Genomic DNA, 19,938 nt, shown 5'->3' with positions numbered 1-19,938 from the left:
TTGAGTTTTATAATTCAAATAACAAATTATTGTAAATACATCTTTGATTCCTGTCAAATTTGAAAATGAGCAAATTGGTCGCTTAGAAAAATTACAAAAGATTAAAATAATTTTCAAAAATTAAAATAGTTTTTTATAATTCAAAATATTTATAAAAATTATAAAATTTATATTTAAAAAATATAAAGAATATAAAGAATATATAAAGAAAGTTAAAATTTTAAAAATTTTCTAAAATAATAATTTTAGGAACCTAAATTAGTTAATTAGTGATTTAAGTTTATCATACTAAAGTATTTTTTTATTATTTTACTTTGAAAAAGTTTTCAAATATATATGATTTCAATTTTATGTGCTTTAACATGGAATGAGTTCTACTATAATAAGATTTTAATTTAACTTGTTTAATAATTTTACTCGTTTGATTCGAAAAGATTACAAATGAAATTAGGTTGATAAAGTATGACTCATCAACTCGAAATTTTTGCATTCAGTTCGATCGAACACTCACCGGTATTTATTTAAATATGTAAATTAATAGGGTTTTTCCATATATTGGATTTTAAATGTTGGAGCTATATTGAGTGCAAATGGGAGTCTAAACAAAGAGGAGACTAATCTCAAACAAAATAATTTGGTTATAATAAAATAAGAGGGTTGAGATTTTAGCATAAGTCCGGAAGATATATTTAAATTTATGTCCCATGATTCGACCATCCAACATCAATTATCTTCAAATTTACGCAAACGTTGTCGTTTAGTTTTGAATGATTTTGATTAGACCTCGGCTTTCCTTACCAAACTGCAATTCCCAATATTCCTTTCCCTAAAACCGCAATCAGCGGCCAAATGCAAATTCCGCATCTCATTTTACTATGCATCCTTCTCCGCCAACCAATTACCACTGAACACGTCACTAACATATCCCAACAAATGAAAATCACTTTTCTCTCCCATGCCATGCGACATCATGATTGGATTATAATTCCACTTCTTAAAATCTTAACCCCATTTTATCTTTATATTAAAAATAATTTAAATATTCTATATAGACATATTTTTCACCATATTTATAAAAGTGATTTTGGAACCTTATCAAAAGTTATAAAATCAGACAAATATATAATTATATATTGTTTTTTATAATGTTTTTTATTTTTATATATTATTTTAACTTTTAAAAATTTATAATTATACATTTTTGAATTTTATAAAACACTATGTATATATATATATATATGATACTTTTACATTTTTAATTGATATCATATATAATACTAAAAATAAAAAAGACACGTGGTATGTTCTAATAACGTCACGTGGCTAGTCAATGGTCGATCAATGCGATGAAAGTCAAAAATATTTTTTAAATATTAAAATATTTAATATTACATTAAGCACTAAAATACTTATGATACTACATCAATGTATCTTTTCTCTTTTTCGCCATTAAAGCTGAAATTACACACACCCTTTTTAAATTGAGACCTTTGTCTTTGCATTACACTCGCAAGTCACATTGACATTTTCACATTTTATCTATTTACTCTCTACCTAAGCTTATTTGTGTGCCTATGCAATGGCAGTTGATCCTCAAAACTCCCCCATGGAAGGGTTCCCGGCTACACCTAAGATCCGGGAAGTGAGGCCTGAGTCCGGTTTTGAGAATTTCGGGTTTTGCACTGACCCCTGTCGTGTCCGGGGCGGTGAACCCAACTCGGGAATAAGAAGAGTGAGTTTGAGGGCTGAGATTGACACTTCACCTCCTTTCGGATCGGTTAAGGAGGCTGTGACCCGGTTTGGTGGCAACGGACTTTGGGTGCCATTGAACAAGTTTGGAGAATATGTAAGTATTTTCAGCTTTTTTGGTTTGACTATATTTATATATTTATAATATAATGTAACAATAAAGGTATTCTTTGTTTTGTTGTGTAATTTGCATGCAGCCCCAAAATTATTGGTTTAATATGTTATTTTCTACTTTAACTTGTATGTTCATAGATTCTGAGGAGAAAAAAAGCAATGGCAATCATCAAATTTCAACATGTTATCATCATTTTTTGTTTGCAAATTGCTCGTATTTATTCCTGTGTGAATGTATAAAGGGAATTTTGTTATGAACACAGCATGGAATTGAAGAGTTTGATTTAAAGAAAGTGGAGGAACAAGCAGCGGAATTGGAGAAAGATCTGATTGTGAAAGAATTAGAGACCCTTGATGTGCTTGAAGAACTGGGAACTACAAAAAAGATTGTTGAAGAGTTAAAGAGACAGCTGCAAAGTGAAGCTATGAAATGCATGAACAGTACTAGTCCAGGCTTGGATTCAGACGATATCAAAGAAATGAACAAGGAGTACTATGGACAGGTGAGAATTGGGTATTCGAAACCGTGCTCGATTTCGTCTCCAGATTCGATCTTGATGGAGTTGAAGCAAGCTAAGTTGAACCTTGGTAAAACTATCAATGATCTTGGGGTGATTCAAGCTTCTGTTGAGCGTCTAAATAAGAAAATGAAGAAAGAAAAAAGTTTACTTGAAATGACCCGTGAGAGACTAACTTATAAGTTTGCAGGGTTGGCATTGAAGCCACAGGTTGGCAACAATGGCAAGCCTGAGCAGTTTAAGCAAATGGTTGATCCTACAATGAATGAAGTTCCAAGATCAATGCCATTGCCAGGGAATGAACAAAACAAGCCTTGTATTAGAACTGCTGAAATGAGGTGGATTGCAGCTAAGAAGATGGAGGAAGCTGCCATGGCAGCAAAGGCACTTGCTGTTATTGAAATGAAGGGTTTGTCAAGCAATGAGAACTCATCAGGATTTTCCTTGCCGGAACCAGAGCCGTCTCCTCGAACCCCGAAAGTCCAACGGGCGGAAGAGGTTTCTAGCAGGGAAGCAATTCATGCAATGAACAAATTGGCTGAAGCAAACATCTCCAAGCTTACAATCCTGAGGAAACTGGAGGAAGCTTCAGAGGAAGTTAAACATAGTAAAGAAGCATTGGAAGAGGCTCTTAATAGAGTGGAATTAGCAAACAGGAAGCAACTTGATGCTGAAGAGGCTCTTAGGAGAATGATTCCAGATCAAGAACAGAAAAAACAGGTCGTTTACAATGCTACCAAAATCAACAATTTCCCTCTCCCTCATCCTCATCCTCATCAGCATCAGCATATTCCTCGATCTCCATTACATGATCTAAACAACCAAAACCCAACAGTGGATGATGGAGCAAATCCTGCTTTAAGGCCAACAGTTTCAATGGGAGATATCCTCAGCAAGAAACAAGTCCCTACTAAAGGCCAGACTGAAAGGCAAAAGGTAGCTTTGAGCCAAATGCTTCATGAACTAAGGGAAGAACATCTGGCATTTTCTCCAAAACCTGGTCAAAAAGATGACCAAAAGCAGTATTTGAACCAGAGAAGAAAGTTTGGGTTCATCCACATATCTCTTCCATTGCCAAAGCAAAACAAGAAGAAACCACAAGCTGTAAACACAATGTGATACCATTTGGATGCATGGTAATTATTGAACAATAGTAATTCTGTGGTCATATATAGTAACATGTTTTATTCAGTTTGCCTCATTTGTTTGTGTTGTCTTCTGGGTGATCATTTCTGTTTTTTAAATGTTGTTGCTATCTATGGATACTTGTTTTGAAATCTCCCTGTGCTGTAAATGTGTTCTATAATTTGCAATAATGTATTATGCAAACAGCCCTGAGATATTCAATGGGTGGGGGGGGGGGGGGTAGAAATAGAATCTCTTGTTATATATTAGCTTTTGGAAATCTTCTCTTCAATCTTCTTAAATAAAAGCTCAATTATGCTCGAGGTTGACTCGAGTTCAGCTGACTCAATCAATGGAGTTACTCGAGTTTGAACTTAGCTAAACAACTACCAGTCATATAATTAGATCATAAGATTCGACTCTGTAACAGGAATCACAATCTTTTTTCCCCATATTAATATAGACAAACAAAATTAGATCATCAGATTGGCAACTTTGGACTTCTCTACAGAGGAAAAGATGGATCAAACTGAGTGATTTTTTTTAGCCATGAAAATGATGTCAGTTGGCCAGAGAATTGCAGATTCCACATTCAGCTTAGCTTATTTATAAAAAATGTCAAATAGGTCAGTAATTGAATCTGCCCCTTCATTTATCTTTTGGATTTTACCTCTTAATCTGCAAGTTGATTGCCTCCTGGCTTGTCTGCTACTAATGATGCTTCTTAAATATGAAATTTTAGGCTTTCAAAAAGACATCAAAAGGGTAACCCCTCCCATTGTTGATACAAAAATCGTCGGACTATGTCCGTTATTATGAGGTATTGTCTATTTCGGAGATCTAAAAATGGTCTCTATGATTTTGTCCTTTTCAGAATAAATGATATCAGACCTAACCATTCTGAATTTTCTAGTAACCTGTGGCATTATTGGTCAGGTCTATCTGTACATTTTGTATACATTCAAGCTTCAAAAAACTAAGACTTCATGTAAAACTCCAAATCCTGGATCAACTTGAACAATTTTTACTAGTTCTTGGACCTCTTTTAAAAGAGAGCTAAAAAAGGCTTGCATTTTTTATGAGAAGTTGGAAAAACAATGAGGCAAAAAATGGAGGTTACCAACTTACCTACCATAAACCACACAAAAATATACCCAAATCTTTATTATAATGGAAGGTCCAAGATATCATGGAACATCCCAAGTACTCTACCATTTGCAAGACCTTACACCTATATTAAATTCAAAATCTTATTATAAATACTTTGTTTAATACATATTCGAATATGAGAATGAAATATAATGCTTCACATCGATCTAAATATTTGAAAACCTTAAAAAACTTTGAATATATCCATATTTGTATCTTATATTGGTTTCCATGTTTAGGTTTTCCCCCACCCTTTAAGGGGTGATCTTTTGTTTTTGGAACATGAATAAAATTGGGTTCAACTTGTTTCCTTTTTCAATATTAAGCACAAAGTTTGTTTGAAGCAAAAGCAGAATATTTGAGGGTTATTGTAACAAATATATATATATATATACTAATTTCCCAAGTGCCCTTATTGTTAAGGGCCCTCTCCTCATATCACATGCTCTTTTTTAGTTCTTTTTTTGTCAGTTTTTTTGTTTTATTCATTGTTTTGTAACTGCAGAAGCTGTGCATGATTCTTAATTCTAAATATAGTTCAAAAGCTGTGATGCCAATTATTACACGACAAATTTCATTATATTTCATACATTTAATAGTTTCGACATTTGTGCCTTTTTATTGATTGAAAAAACAAATTTGAGCCTTTCATCTTTATTATCCCATCCCACCTCAAAGGTGCCATCTTTCCACTCAAAAGGACTATCTCTTTCTATTTTCATTTCAAAAAGTAAGTCTTTCTTTCTCAATTTATTATTATGTTTTTGGTAGATTTAAAATGTTTATTTCTGGGCATTTTTCTAAATCTAATCTAAGCAACATTGTGTTCTTTGCTGTGTTTGCTCAAAAGTTTTCTTTTTTTTTTTCTTTGTTCTTTCGAGATTTACATCTACAAGTCATTAGTAATGTTGTTGATTCCTTTTTCTTTGTTGAATATCATCAGCATTTTGAATCTGTGAATAAAAGATCATATAAAATTTGTGAATTTGATTCTGGGAGATGGTGGTGGATCTGGTTTTGGCATTTGATGCATTATTTTTGTAGTTTAGTTGACCGAAAAAAAATATACCTCTAAAACAAGCTGATTCACATGCAGATTTATTTGATACCATGTGTATCATATAATAATTTATAGTTTTAGATCTTTAGACTATAATTTCTAGAAATAAAGTTGAGAACTTTTACTTGATGTTCTTATGTTTTCTGGCTAAAATGGTAACATTCATCTATGTTACTCGAAATCGGAGTGTATCTCACGCACAAATACACATACTTTAAAAACAAATGAAGAGTCGGAGAAACATAGCCATCGGTTACCGTCTCATGGTTGTGCATCATTGAATATTTTTGGATCTTCGTTCGGTTCTAACACTGATTTGTGTGGTTTCAGACAGCAACCAACAGTACCAGGGAATGCAGCAAGATGTGTTTGCACGCTGTGAACTCTTCATCTGAACCCCATAAGCTTGTCTCCATTTCTGAATCACCCATATTCATTCTCCTTGAGCTTGGATACTCGACAACAGAGAAGCACTTCATGTCCCATCTCGAAATGCATGACCTTGTTGAAGACGGTTGATTTCCGCTGTATATAAGATAATAGTACATTGCAGCGTGATAGGGTTGTTCAAAGAATGGAAACTAAGGGGAAAATTGTGATGAAAAAGTATGAACTAGGGAGATTGTTAGGGCAAGGTAACTTTGCTAAAGTTTACTATGCAAGGAACATTGAAACAAGCCAAAGTGTGGCAATTAAGGTGATTGATAAAGAGAAGGTTTTGAAAGTAGGGTTGATTGATCATACAAAGAGGGAGATATCAATTATGAACCTTGTTAAACACCCTAATATCTTGGAGCTTTATGAAGTTATGGCAAGCAAAACCAAGATTTATTTTGTTATGGAATATGCCAAAGGTGGTGAGCTCTTCAAGAAGGTGTTCAAAAGAAAATTGAGAGAAGACTTGGCAAGGAAGTATTTTCAGCAATTGATCAGTGCAGTCGATTTCTGCCATAGCAGAGGTGTTTATCACCGTGATTTGAAGCCTGAAAACTTGCTGCTCGATGAAAACGGTGATCTGAAAGTTTCGGATTTCGGTTTGAGTGCGCTTGCTGAGTCCAAGCATCAAGATGGGTTACTACACACAAGTTGTGGAACACCAGCATATGTGGCTCCTGAAGTTATAAACAGAAAGGGGTATGATGGATCCAAAGCTGATATCTGGTCTTGTGGGGTGATCTTATATGTTCTTTTAGCTGGTTATCTGCCATTTAACGATTCGAATCTTATAGCCATGTATCGGAAAATAAGCACGGCAAACTACAAAATTCCTAACTGGTTTTCAACAGAAGTGACCAAGTTGCTGTCAAGAATCTTCAATCCTAATCCTAAAGCTAGAATTCCAATTGCGAGAATCATGGCAACCCCATGGTTCAGAAAGGGGTTTAACTCCAAACCAGTTGAGAGAAAACCCGAAACAGAACAGGACCCTCGCGATTTGGCTGCGGTTTTGGGTTCTGAGACTAACTACAATGCATTTGAAGCAAAGAAGCTCACTAATTTGAATGCCTTCGACATCATTTCGTCATCAAGCGGGTTCGATTTGTCGGGATTGTTTACAAAAAACGACGAGAAAAAGAAGGAAATACAGTTCACTTCCATGCATACGGCCTCTGCTATTACATCTAAACTAAAGGACATTGCTGAGAGTTTGAAGCTAAAAGTTAAGATGAAAGATGGAGGACTGTTGAAAATGGAAGGTTCAAATAGAGGTAGAAAAGGTGCATTGGCAATTGATGCAGAGATATTTGAGTTCACCCCTTCTTTTCATTTAGTAGAGATAAGGAAGTGCAGTGGTGATACATTGGAGTTTCGAAACAAGCTGCAAGAAGATGTTAAACCAGCTCTCAAGGATATAGTTTGGGCATGGCAAGGTAATACAGTGCAGTCGTGCTAACTGTGTTTGTCCCCGGGGGGGTGTTGGATGCTATATCATGTTAAACTGCGGTAAATATAGGCGACGGTAAAATCCGAAACCGGAAAATAGTGATGTAATAGCTATAGCTAGCATGTTTCTTGAGTTGTGATCTATGGTCACCCAATGAGTGAATTATCAAATACTTGGCTTTTGTAGTTAATGTATGAATAACACTATGGTTCTAAAATATCCAAATCTTTGAAGGTGCATTATACTATTTTTCTTGATTGAAAGTTTATGTATTTTTTAACTTTTTTAAAAATAAATTTTAAAATTTTTTTGTAGTTTTTTTAATTTTTAGAATTAAGATCAAATAAATAAAATGTAAAAAAAATAAAAATGAAGGAGTGTGAATAACATTGATGAAGAAATTGAAAAAATTATTCTGGTTTTACTTTAGAATTTATTATTTATATGCAACAGAAGTTAATTTTATTTTTGTAGATTTAGTTGATTAATATTTTAGAGGATAGGTTCCTGTTCTGTTTTTAAATTAATTTATATTTTGATATTTTTCTATAACTTTGATTTTTAAGTAATTTATATTTTAATAAAATGATTTAAATAATTCGTTGGTCTTTAAAAGAAAAAAATTATTGATATTTCATAGCTTAAGTGCTTAATCTTTCCATATTATAAAATAATTTTCTCCAAAGAGACTTTAACTAATTATTTTTATAAATTGAATAATTTTCATAAGTTTCCATAAGGTTAAATTATGATTTGTCATACTCAACTTGAGGATTTAGTTTCTTTCATTTAAATAATATTTTGTTTAAGATTTATTATTATTGAAAGTCCTAATGTTTTCTTAATAAATATGTAAATATTATTATTCGAAGCAGAGTATATTTTCCAGTAACTAACCAGAGACATTTTTCGGATTAAAAAATCTCAGCATTTTTCCGGAAAATCAATCAAAGCTAAAATCGGAAACTTTTTATTCAATGATCATTATAAAAGAACATGGAAAGATACAAATGTGGATAATAGCATAAGCAGCCAATTCCCCAAGTAGCAGAGCAGGGTTTTCGAGTATCTTACGGCCTAAACTTGGATTTTATGGTATTGATAAGATCCGCATCGACTTGGAAGGTCTTGGTTAACACTTCATTAGGGATAGAAGAAGCGAAGAGATTTAGGGGAACAATCGCAGCACCGGGCAAGTGGCTGTTGAAAGCCGTGTAAGCTAGTGCCTTCCCATCTCCGACGTTGAGTTGGAAGTGCACCAGTCCTCGAGGGATGGCAAACATATGCCCTGCAGTCAAGACTTTCGAGTAATACACATTGTTAGTAGTCACAAAACCCACGAGGAGCTTCCCTTCAATGACCACACCGACCTCGCTCGCACGAGGATGCGAATGAGGAGGGTTGATTCCACCCGGGGCAAAGTCCACCCGGTTCATTGAAATCCCAAGAGTATTCAGCCCTGGGAATGAGAGGACATTTCCAGGTGTGAGGAACGACGCAAAGGTGTTTGTGGTGTTACCTTCCTGGGTGAACCCATCAAAGAAAAAGTCATCCGAAGTCACTTCGGATGCTGGTTTGCAAGGAAAACCGTTAACAGATATAGAGGCACTCAGGTTTGCTACACAAAAGTCCTGTAATGGATCAGGGTCAGCTGAATGAGAAGGAAGAGGAAGAAGCCAGAAAACTGTGAGGCAACACAGTAGGTGGAATAACAAGGAAGCCATGGCAGACATGAATTTCTCTTCCTGAGATTACAGCTAATGGAGTATAAAGATATTACAAGTCTGTAAAACAATGCCAAAATATACGAACTTGGTAAATTTTAGTTGGCTTTTAAGGGTGCATATTTACTTCAAACTATAAAAGATGACACGCAAATGGCGATGTAATTCTTAAAGACTAGAGAAATATTCAAGATAATGACAGCGGCAGAAAATCAACACCTAATCCTAATAGAAATTGCAAATGGGGCAGAGAAGACAAAATCTACAACATTTATGAAGACATTTGCAGCTAATAACTGGACCAAGTTTAACTTGACTCGGTCAAACTGAATTGAATACAGTTAGATAGCTAGCTTTATGAGACACTAGTCAATGAACCATATTCACAATGACAAATTCTATTGCCCTTAGTACAAATCTCCGGTGAAGAAAATCTCGAACACAAATAAAACTCGAACAGAAAAAAAAGAAATAGGATAAGGCTCCAAGGCGTGTATCAAGTCACTATCTTTAAGGTTATATTCGCCCCCACCTATTTTCGGTGTGCAAATGAGTTCCAAGCAAATTAACCTCAAGGATACAATGAAGCCAATGACTATTTACGTTTTGCACTGACGAGAATAGTTCATTACGCACTGAACAATGTATAACAAAAACTCAATTCCTACAAAGGATTTCTGCAGTAATACTTTATAGAATAATCTAACAATATTAGAAAATAAATGAAGGAAATAAAGAATATTAGAATTTGTTGGTGTGTTTTCCAAATGAAATTCCATTCATATTTATAGGAATTTTCATGTCTCTTCATAGAGACATCTTTCATCAATAGGTGTCTTTCTGAATAATAATGTCTTTAAAATAAACACATAATTATTCATTTAATATTATAACTATTCAAATAATATTATTTAAATAGTTATAATTTTTTCAAAAAATCAAATAATATAACTTTTGATTAATTACACCCATTCATTTATAGTTATTAGAACACTATAAATATTTGAAAATGTTCCAACAATCTCCTCCCATTTTCAAAATATTTTGGATTTTGATATTCTTGGAAATCAATTTGCATAAATGAAGGTATCTTACGATTGAACCTTCACTTAGTGAAAACATATTAAAGTTAATCGAAATTGCATGATAGACTAAGCTTTGAACCAACTATTCTATTTGATTAACCGAACATATCTCACACAATGATTTCAACATCGGTCAATGCATAGCATCTAAGGACACTATTATGGCCATGTGTCTATATCCTCTTTTCATAAGTGTTGTCAGAGTCAAGCCATTGAGCTCCTAAAAGCGGTCATACTTCTACTCACATAGGTAGATCCCATCAAGAGTGTTCCCATAATTATAACACTCTAACATATTTATGTTATGGGTCCATTAAGAGTACCTTACTCATCATTCCCTTATTATTACGGGTACCTAGCACTTTAATCTGTGGATGGATTTATTTATAGTGCTAACAGTCACATACTAATTATGTACTTTGTCTCATTGAACTCAAGACTTGACGTTATACCAAGCGTTGAGTCGAGTTTCCATCATGGGTGACTCTAATTAATGGGCTTGAGTCCCATCCCTTTTGAAGTCATTTTTAGTGCATCTCTAGCAAGACTTTTTGTCAAAGGATCCGCCAAATTTTCACTTGACCTCACATAATTAATAGTGATCACTCCATCAAAGATTAATTGTCGGACATAACTATATCTTAATCCAATGTGTCTAGACTTTCCATTATATACTTGGCTATATGCCTTTGCTAGAGTAGCCTCACTATCACAACGAATAGAAATAGGTGAAATTGGCTTAGGCCAAAAAAGTACATCATAAAGCAAATTTCTTAACCATTCTGCTTCTAGATGCAGCGGCTAATGCAATAAATTTTGCTACCATGGTGGAATCAGTAATACATGTTTCTTTCTTGGAACCCCAAGAAATGACTCCACCAAGAATGAATATCCATCCACTAGTAGATGCATGATCTTCCAAACTTGTAATCCAGCTAGCATCCGAATACCCTTCTAAAACTGGAGGATATCCATTATAACACAATCCATAGTTAATAGTTTTCTTTAAGTACATAAGTACTTTATTCAAATCTTGTCAATGCAAACTACTTGGATTACTTGTGTACCTACTCAATTTTCCAACAACATATGCAATATCTGGTCTTGTATAAGTCATTATGTACATAAGACAACCAATTAGACTTGCATATTTCAATTGATCAATTTTTCTACCAGCATTAGATACTAATTTTATTTGAGGATCCATGGGTGTAGATGCTGGTATACAGTTGAAAAAATCAAACTTTTTAAACACATTTTCAATGCAATGTGATTGTGATAAAGTTATAGTATTTTCATCTCGGGTTATTTTAATCCCAAGAATAACATCTGCTACACTCATATCCTTCATAGCAAAGTTGTTTGACAAGAATTTTTTTGTGTTTTCTATTTGTTCCAAATCCGTGCCAAAAATGAGCATGTCATCTACATATAAGCAAATTATGACACCTTTTCCATTTTCAAATTTGCTATATATGCACTTATCGGATTCATTTATTTTATAGCCATTAGCTAAAACAACCTTATCAAACTTTTGGTGCCATTGTTTTGGTGTTTGTTTAAGTCCATATAAAGATTTAATAAGCTTACATACCTTATACTCTTGTCCTGGAACAACAAATCCTTCCGGTTGCTCCATATACACTTCCTCTTTCAATTCACCATTTAAAAATGCAGTTTTAACATCCATTTGGTGAACAACCAAATTATATATAAAGGTAAGTGATATTAAGAGTCTAATTGTAGCAATTCTTGCTACTGGACTATAGCTATCAAAGTAATCAATACATTTTTTTTGTGTAAAACCTTTGGCTACCAACATTGCTTTAAATTTATCAATGGTTCCATCGACCTTCATTTTCTTTTTGAAGATCTATTTACAACCTATTGGTTTGAAACCCGGTGAAAGATCAATTAAGATCCAATTTTGATTTTTTATTATTGAATCCATCTCATCATTTATTGCTTCTTTTCAGAAAGCAGTCTTGTGATTTTATTGCCTCTTCAAATGTAATAGGATCAGATTCCGTATTAAAACAATAAGGTATCTTATTGCATATACTTTCACCTTTTCCTTCTACAAGAAACATAATGAAATGGCCCAAAATCTTTGACCTTTTTAATCTTCTTACTTCTTAATTCTTGACAAAATTTATCATCCAATGAAATCTCATTCTCATTTAAAGAATGAATCAACACCTTTTCCTTCTACAAGAAACATAATGAAATGGCCCAAAATCTTTGACCTTTTTAATCTTCTTACTTCTTCTTAATTCTTGACAAAATTTATCATCCAATTAAATCTCATTCTCATTTAAAGAATGAATCAATTGTTGTGGCTGTCCCAATCTGAGCAAAAAGTAACAGTTAACTAATCCTGTTGACTTCCCAATTTGTTCACATGAGAATCTCTTTCAAGTGAAGTTTCAAGGTACACCAAGAGAACACTGAATTGACCAAGTAAATTAACTCTTAGATATGACATGAGAACACACAGTGTGAAACCAAAAATATGTTGTAAGATGCTTACACTTTGATATTGTCAAAGAGAAGGAATTTCTTAAAGCATGAAGTTACAACTGACAGGGTATTATTGTCAAATGATGCAGAAAGAAAAAAAGAAATGTAATTCCAGCATTTCATATTTAAAGAAAATCTAAGAAACGTAAAGCAAATTGGAGTAAAAATTTTATCTCTATGAGAATTCCGACATGGTTGCATATAGCGAGATCAGTCAAATACAATAAAATATCCCGAATCCATACCACAATTACAATCTCTGCTTTGAGCAGGCAAAGGTCATGACAATTCACTGGTGGACAGGCATTCATGGCCTCTGAGAAATTGCAATGCAGAACTGTATCCCATTATTCAATAACACAAGCCCTGCATCTCATACATTGTAGAAAAGACAATCCTCTCAAAATTTGCAGGCTATTCAAACTGCAATTTCAGAAGAATCCTATTGAAGAAAAGCAGTTGGATCTGACTCAGAGGAGCACAGCATTAAGGCTTCATTCTGCAAGGGTTATATAAGTTATATGACAAGAAAAAGTATAAAAACTCAATGTGTGTGAGAGAGATCCTATGTTACTTAGGTGCAAGTCTTGGACGCATATATATGTATGTCTGTTCAATATTTTCTTAGTTTTTTCATAAATTTGGATGACTGTACCACAATGACCATTTCTGAGTCGGAAACAGTTACTTCATGAAAAAATGAAGAGTCCATAACATAGGAGAAATCTAAAAAATAATACCTCCCTAAGGCAGCTGAGGTAATGGGAATCACTCCAGTGGGGGAAACCAAAGCATCCACCAGTACATCATTTGGGGTGACTGGTATTACTTCTTCATCCATTATCTGCACAGAATAAGACAGTGCAACTGCAAAACCACAGCAATTGTTGAAGATAAGAATCTGAAAAACTTAAGCAGAACAGAACGACCTAGAGCATGTAATATAACATGAAAGTAGACTAAGAAACAAAACTAGCAAATACCAAAGAGTGGGAGCCTCCAATTCTTTTCCTTGGCAAGCTCCTTGTAGTTCTTCAAGAATGTATCATAATATCTTTTCCATCGCACATGTCCACAAAAATAAAAGCAGAAATTATCAAGTAAGAGTTAAGCGATGACAACGAGACATGCACTAAAAGCACAGATAAACCGAGGCAAAGACAAAGTGCGCAAACCTACAGATAAGCGCATACAACTCATGGATGTCTTCGCAATAGTTGATTATGAATTGTTTTAGGGACAAGACAACATAAAGTTCAACAAATGTAATTGCCTGTAGATATTTGATAATGATTTATTAACCAAGATAACCCAGGGCCATGGTGTAAGATAATGTTTCAATTGCTTTGTAATTGGAAGCTCAATAATTTGAGACTTAAGAACTTAGTTAAAAAGCCTGCTGGATGCTCACAAATATAAAGTATCTCTGAATTATGAAAGAATAACAAAATGCAGAAGATAGGCTAAATTTCAATATGAATGGTAAACACACCCTCCACCACGGCCTAACCGTCTTCCAGATCTGTCAAAAGCAAGTCCTAGCAACATTGCAAGAAGAATGTTAAAGAAAGCAAAGATAAAAGAAAGAGAAACTGAGCAGAAAACAGGACAAAAACATCTACCAGGCAAAATGAACAAATCAACTGGATCATTCGCATGCATCACTGCATCAAGAAATACAATTCAACATTAGAAAACATAAATATGAAAGCAAAAATGAGAAACGAACAATAGCCATCTAATTTACTTTCCTGGAGAATAACTCAAATGTAAGACCAAAACTAAAATGAAAATGTAACAGCGTTAACATAAACAATGATTTGCCTTGGATTGAGAGAATGATTTGGTTCAGCTTAGATTAGAGTAAAGAGAGCAAGGAAGTTACCTTAACAAATATTAACATAGTTGTTGTAACAAATAAATTATACAAACAAAAACTTAAAGATTTATTCTATCATAGAGGTAAGAGATGAAAGCACAATAAGCAATTATAGAAAAAGAATGAAAGCAATTCTTTTAGCAATCAAAAAGTAAGTGGTGAGAAACAACAACTGGAAAATTATTTAATGGTGAGAGGCAAAAGGATGAAAACCAAGTTACTCAAACTCAGGTGTGAGTGTCGAAGAGCGATATATATCTGAGATGGGTATGCCCAATTTTCTTTTTCTCTTTTTCATATATTTAGTGAGTCGGAGTATCACATCATCGAACCCATATCTAAATACGTGCAAGGAATGAGTCACACTGGAACCAGGAAAAAAATGATCATAGCAACATATAATGAAAATATATAGAGATCAACTTGTATACCATCTTCACGAGCATTTCCATCAGCATCAACTGAAGCAGGTTCCAAAATGTTCATGGAATTCGCAACTAAATCATCGATGCGCGAGATATTGAACATCCTCATGTTACTATTCTTATCCTCCACGCGAGGAACATAAAGTTTCTTTGCAGTCGGAAGCTTATTACCATCTAGCACAGAGACAAAAAATAGGTTAAAAAAATACCTGAAAACAACACAATAAATCACACAAAGATAAAGAACAATGACTACTTCAATACTGAAATTTTGGTATATAGAAGAACCTGGGGCAGGTGATAGAATTTGAGATAACAACTTAGAGGTATCAACTTCTCGTAAAGCACTGCAACTTATATAGGCACATAATCTCTTACTTGATTTGAACCATGGAGCTTCCAAAACTATACTCTGGATTATATCATCTAAAAAGAAAGACCCAGGAATTAGAATTCGAAATATATTGATAAAATCGAAAATGAGGAGAAAATAGATGGGGGTTACCTTCTTGGGATCGGAGGGAGGGATCCATGGACTTGAGGGTCTGGCGAACATTGGAGCGGATGATCCGCTTCTGCTTGAAAACCGATTCAAGATTGTCAGCTTCTTGATCGTTGTTGGACATTGCTACGATAAGGGTTGGCTGGCTACAGCTACTGCGTTATTTTGCAAGAGGGGTTTTTTTGAGTCTAATTGGTTTGAAACGATACCACGATAGACCTTACACAGTCTTTCAAGAATTTAACTCGTCTAATTTTGCTCACAGTCCATCTATTCATCCAAAGTTTGAAGTTCGATCCCTCTATTTCTTTTTAGGTTTATTTCACAATTTGGCCCCCAAAATATACTATTTTTCCGACTTTAGTACATAAACTTTTTTTCACAAATTAGGTACCTAAAGTACCATTCCGTTATATATTTTAGTCCAATTTTTAACGCCACTTAAAAAAAATAGGTGGCCAATAAAAACATGTGGTGTTTTTACTTAAAAATATATTTTATCATATATTCATATATCAATTTTAAATAATTATAAAAATAGAAACAAATATATAAATAATTCAAATATATATATAATTTCAATAATGATCAGTATTTGGTACACTGATAGTTTATTTTTTATTTTACAAATAACCTCAAAATTCGTGAAGTGACTCTTTTTTTTAAATGTTTTAACCTAAAAATTCTAACAAATTTTATAGTGTTCATTGTGTTTTTCATGTGAGAAAAAATTTTAAGAACTCTTATATTTTTGTTCACAACAATCTAAACAAAAACAATACCAAGGATATTTACAATTTCCTTAAATTAAATTTTTGTTTAATTACATTACTTTAATTAATTTAAAATTTAAATCATCTTTCTTTTAAAGTTTCAAATAATAACTCAAACTAAGCCTAGAGAATTTTTAGATTCTTGCGTCAATAACCATTATCGGCCACCATTCTCCACCGTCAATCTTCACTCACCGATAGTTATTTGAGTTCAAATTTCATCATTCTCTTGTTTTTTATCTTCTCTTTTCATTTTCAGCGTTTATTTTTTTCAAAAGAACACTATATTTTTGTAGATCTATAAATAAATCTCAAGACTTCAACACCAAATTTAGGTGTTTTTCACCTTCAGATTGTCTTCAAATTTCAGTATATTCTTCCCCTCTATAAACTTCTCTTTCACCGTTTAGATTGACCAAACAATACCCAAAAAAACTTCTCTCTAATATTTTGCTCTCTTCTTTGATTGATGAATGCAAGATGGTCCTCCGCTTTATGACTTCTAACTTGATGAGGCATGTCTTTTGTGAAGGGAACAAATGTGTGAATGCTCTAGCTCATCTGGGGGGTAATTTTTAACCTTCTTCTCCTTCGGATTTTCTTTCGTTTAATGACTTGTTTTGTATTTGCTCTAATCCCCCTAGTAGCTTAATTCTTCTACTTCTAGATAATGCCTATGGGTCGGTTATGTATCGAACTCTATCTTAGTTTTTTATTAAAGATCGTTCCCTTTTCGACCAAAAAAAATTAATACAAGAATACTTTTGTCTTTTCATATCTTTTAATAACTGTAATACTATGATAATAATTGAAGTTTTTTTTAATCTCATTATAGGTTCTAATCATATATGTTTTTTATACAATGCCTAGAACTACTCATAACCCCTCCTCAATCCTTAAATAAGAGGATAATGCACTTCAACGCATTCGAACCCACGTCCTCTTGCACTAGCAACAATGTCGATGTCAATCAAGTTAAGACTCAATCGACATGATAATAATTGAACTTAAAGACGCATAAATTTTAAATTTTTAACTTGACCATTTCAACTAAAAATTCACATGGTTTTAATATAAAATTGTTATAAATATAAATTTTACATAGATTTTTTTCACCGACGTTATTATGGATGTGTGATAATCTAGTGTTATTAACTTGTGTTTGGTAAATTTCACATATAATTTTTTTATTTGAACTATGTTGAATATTCTTTTATATGATGCCAATATTTTATTTATAATTCAAAAACTTCATTCAAATTTTTAACATACAAAATACAAAATTAAAAATAATTGCATTGTGCAGTAAGCACTTTTATTTATTATTTTTAAGTGCATGAACATTTATGCCCACTTGGGCTGTGGGCCCAACATTTGATTGATAACTATTTCATGCATGCCACCAATTACCACATTCCTTTGGTTTCATGCGCATTCTTTATCCTTCTTCTTTTACATACCCAATGAATAAATTTTTTCTAATTTCATAATTAATATGATTAGTTTTTAAAATTTTTATAATAAGGATTTTCTACATATTAAATTTCTATAAATAATATATATATATGTTAAGCATATTTATGATATGATAAAATATACAAATATGATATGAAAGCACAAATTGAGTTATGATAAAAAAATTTTAATGAGAAGATGCTTATTTTTTCTAAACTTTTCAAAAAAGTTGGATGAGTTATAAGAATAATATTTTTCCCTCAAATTTTATAAAAATAATTATTTTAATCCCCATTTAATTTTTCCCTATTTCAATTCTTGAACTTGTATTATTTATCAAGTTACTCTAAAAGAATGATATTTGTTAACTTTGTTGATGTGGTATACAAGTCAACAATTAAATTTTTAAAATTAAAATTTATAAAAACTATTTTAAAATTTAAAAAATCTTAAAATTATTTAAAAATTATTAAAAATATAAAAATATTTTTAATTTTTAAAATTAAGTAATTGCTATAGTAGCATATACCAAAGTTAATATACATTAAATTTTCCTTTTATTTTAGGATGATTTGACAAATAATGCAAGTTTAAGGGCTAAAAGAGACGAAAAATTAAATGGAGGGTTAAAATAATTTTTGTAAAGTTAGAGGCCAAAAAAATCAAGATACCTATTTTTCATAAAAACAAAATATTTAACCTTATATTACTTTTAAACTTGATTAATTTTATTGGAATTTCATCATTTGGATTCGTCTCACTCAATTCATGACAATAAACTCAATCGATAAATTATAATAATATTAATTTCGGACATTTTTAAGTTTGAAATCACTTTTGATTAAGAGTATCACTAAAATTTCAAGTTTTTTCAAGGAGAATATGTTGAAAAAAATATTAAATGTGATAAGGAGTTATCTTAGGGTTGATTTGGATGGGCAGTGCGTTTACCTGCGGTTGGTGTAAAAACAACGATAGCTATGAGATTTAAATACCGTAGCGTGAGGCAAAAAGTAAACTAATAATATACTGCACCGCAACCAATCATCCATCCAAACCCACCATTAAAAGTTAGATATTCATGCTTTGGAACTTATCATGCAAAGGAGCTAGAAACACCTTTGATTGCCTTAAAACCATCCAAAGACCCACTATTTGTAGGTCCACAATTCACTTTTTTTTCCCTATTCCCTACTGTTTTCTTCTAATTGTGCCATCATTTGAATTGCAAATCCTTTTCATCATTTTGTCTAAACCTAGTTGTGGTTCAATGAAACCTTATGATTAAGGAATAAGAAAATTATTACAAAAACTACTCTTAGCCCACTTAATTATGCATTAAAAGTAGTCAATTAAAGCTTCATAAAGATGATCATTTTCTATTTGAATACTTGATTCATTAAGTGTGTATATTCATGTTCAATGAATATCAAACTAGAGCTCTTTTCAGCTTGGGTGGGGTCAAATCTATATGATATAAATATTCCTTTATTGTCTAGAAATATTAGAATACTAAAATATATTATTATATTAATTTTTATATTTCTATAACTAAATTTAAATTTTTATATAAGACCAACATTAAAATATTATAGTTCAAGCTTAATCAGATTGGATATAAATATAATTACTTGTGATTATACATGTATTGCGCGTATGGATAATTATTGTAATTTGTGGATCTCACCAAATTGAATGTAATTAAAGGATTTAAATACTTGTTCTAATTCTTATAAGGATCGAGGATTGGGAGAATTTGCGAATTATGACTTTCCAACTTTTTTTTATTTTTACTTCTTCTAGGTATACAATTGCATAATTATAAATTGTATTACTAAAGATAGAATAAGAAATTAATGCATAAATATGCTTTATCAACCATATACAGCTAGAGAATTAGGTTTTGTTTAGTTTTAATAAGTTGAGACCATTTGCGTTTTCATTTTGTTAGAAAGTGAAACACAAAGGAAAATGT

The 19,938-nt window shown here is 32.4% G+C and overlaps 4 protein-coding genes across 9 annotated transcripts; 2 read left to right on the top strand and 2 right to left on the bottom strand.

Moving 5' to 3' along the window:
- Positions 1-1,484: 1,484 nt before the first annotated feature.
- On the top strand, positions 1,485-3,710 carry LOC105776578 (WEB family protein At2g40480). The gene is made up of 2 exons (XM_012599307.2): positions 1,485-1,846; positions 2,127-3,710. Exons 1-2 carry the CDS (start codon positions 1,580-1,582, stop codon positions 3,498-3,500), a joined length of 1,641 nt encoding a protein of 546 aa, XP_012454761.1. The 5' UTR covers positions 1,485-1,579; the 3' UTR covers positions 3,501-3,710.
- Positions 3,711-5,227: 1,517 nt separating this feature from the next.
- Positions 5,228-7,847, top strand: LOC105776579 (CBL-interacting protein kinase 18). The gene is made up of 2 exons (XM_012599308.2): positions 5,228-5,385; positions 6,046-7,847. Exon 2 carries the CDS (start codon positions 6,290-6,292, stop codon positions 7,607-7,609), a length of 1,320 nt encoding a protein of 439 aa, XP_012454762.1. The 5' UTR covers positions 5,228-5,385; positions 6,046-6,289; the 3' UTR covers positions 7,610-7,847.
- Positions 7,848-8,547: 700 nt separating this feature from the next.
- On the bottom strand, positions 8,548-9,480 carry LOC105776582 (germin-like protein subfamily T member 2). Its single transcript, XM_012599311.2, has one exon. It carries the CDS (start codon positions 9,331-9,333, stop codon positions 8,671-8,673), a length of 663 nt encoding a protein of 220 aa, XP_012454765.1. The 5' UTR covers positions 9,334-9,480; the 3' UTR covers positions 8,548-8,670.
- Positions 9,481-13,075: 3,595 nt separating this feature from the next.
- Positions 13,076-15,967, bottom strand: LOC105776580 (5-formyltetrahydrofolate cyclo-ligase, mitochondrial). Of its 6 annotated transcripts, XM_012599310.2 has the most exons (8): positions 15,739-15,961; positions 15,522-15,659; positions 15,240-15,407; positions 14,552-14,593; positions 14,422-14,467; positions 13,913-13,983; positions 13,670-13,796; positions 13,076-13,428 (listed from the first exon to the last, which is right to left on the bottom strand). In XM_012599310.2, exons 1-8 carry the CDS (start codon positions 15,857-15,859, stop codon positions 13,416-13,418), a joined length of 726 nt encoding a protein of 241 aa, XP_012454764.1. In that variant the 5' UTR covers positions 15,860-15,961; the 3' UTR covers positions 13,076-13,415. The 6 variants fall into 6 exon arrangements, 3 of the variants coding, with proteins under 3 accessions (XP_012454764.1, XP_012454763.1, XP_052478664.1); XM_012599309.2 differs by having other exon boundaries at positions 15,240-15,659; positions 15,739-15,967; XM_052622704.1 differs by having other exon boundaries at positions 14,422-14,593; positions 15,739-15,964.
- Between the last annotated feature and the right edge of the window lie 3,971 nt (positions 15,968-19,938).

The sequence above is a fragment of the Gossypium raimondii genome, chromosome 10 (assembly GCF_025698545.1).
Source record: "Gossypium raimondii isolate GPD5lz chromosome 10, ASM2569854v1, whole genome shotgun sequence".
NCBI classification, from domain to species: Eukaryota; Viridiplantae; Streptophyta; class Magnoliopsida; order Malvales; family Malvaceae; genus Gossypium; species Gossypium raimondii.
Note: the sequence above shows the minus strand (reverse complement) of the source record. Positions and strands in the feature narration are given on the sequence as shown.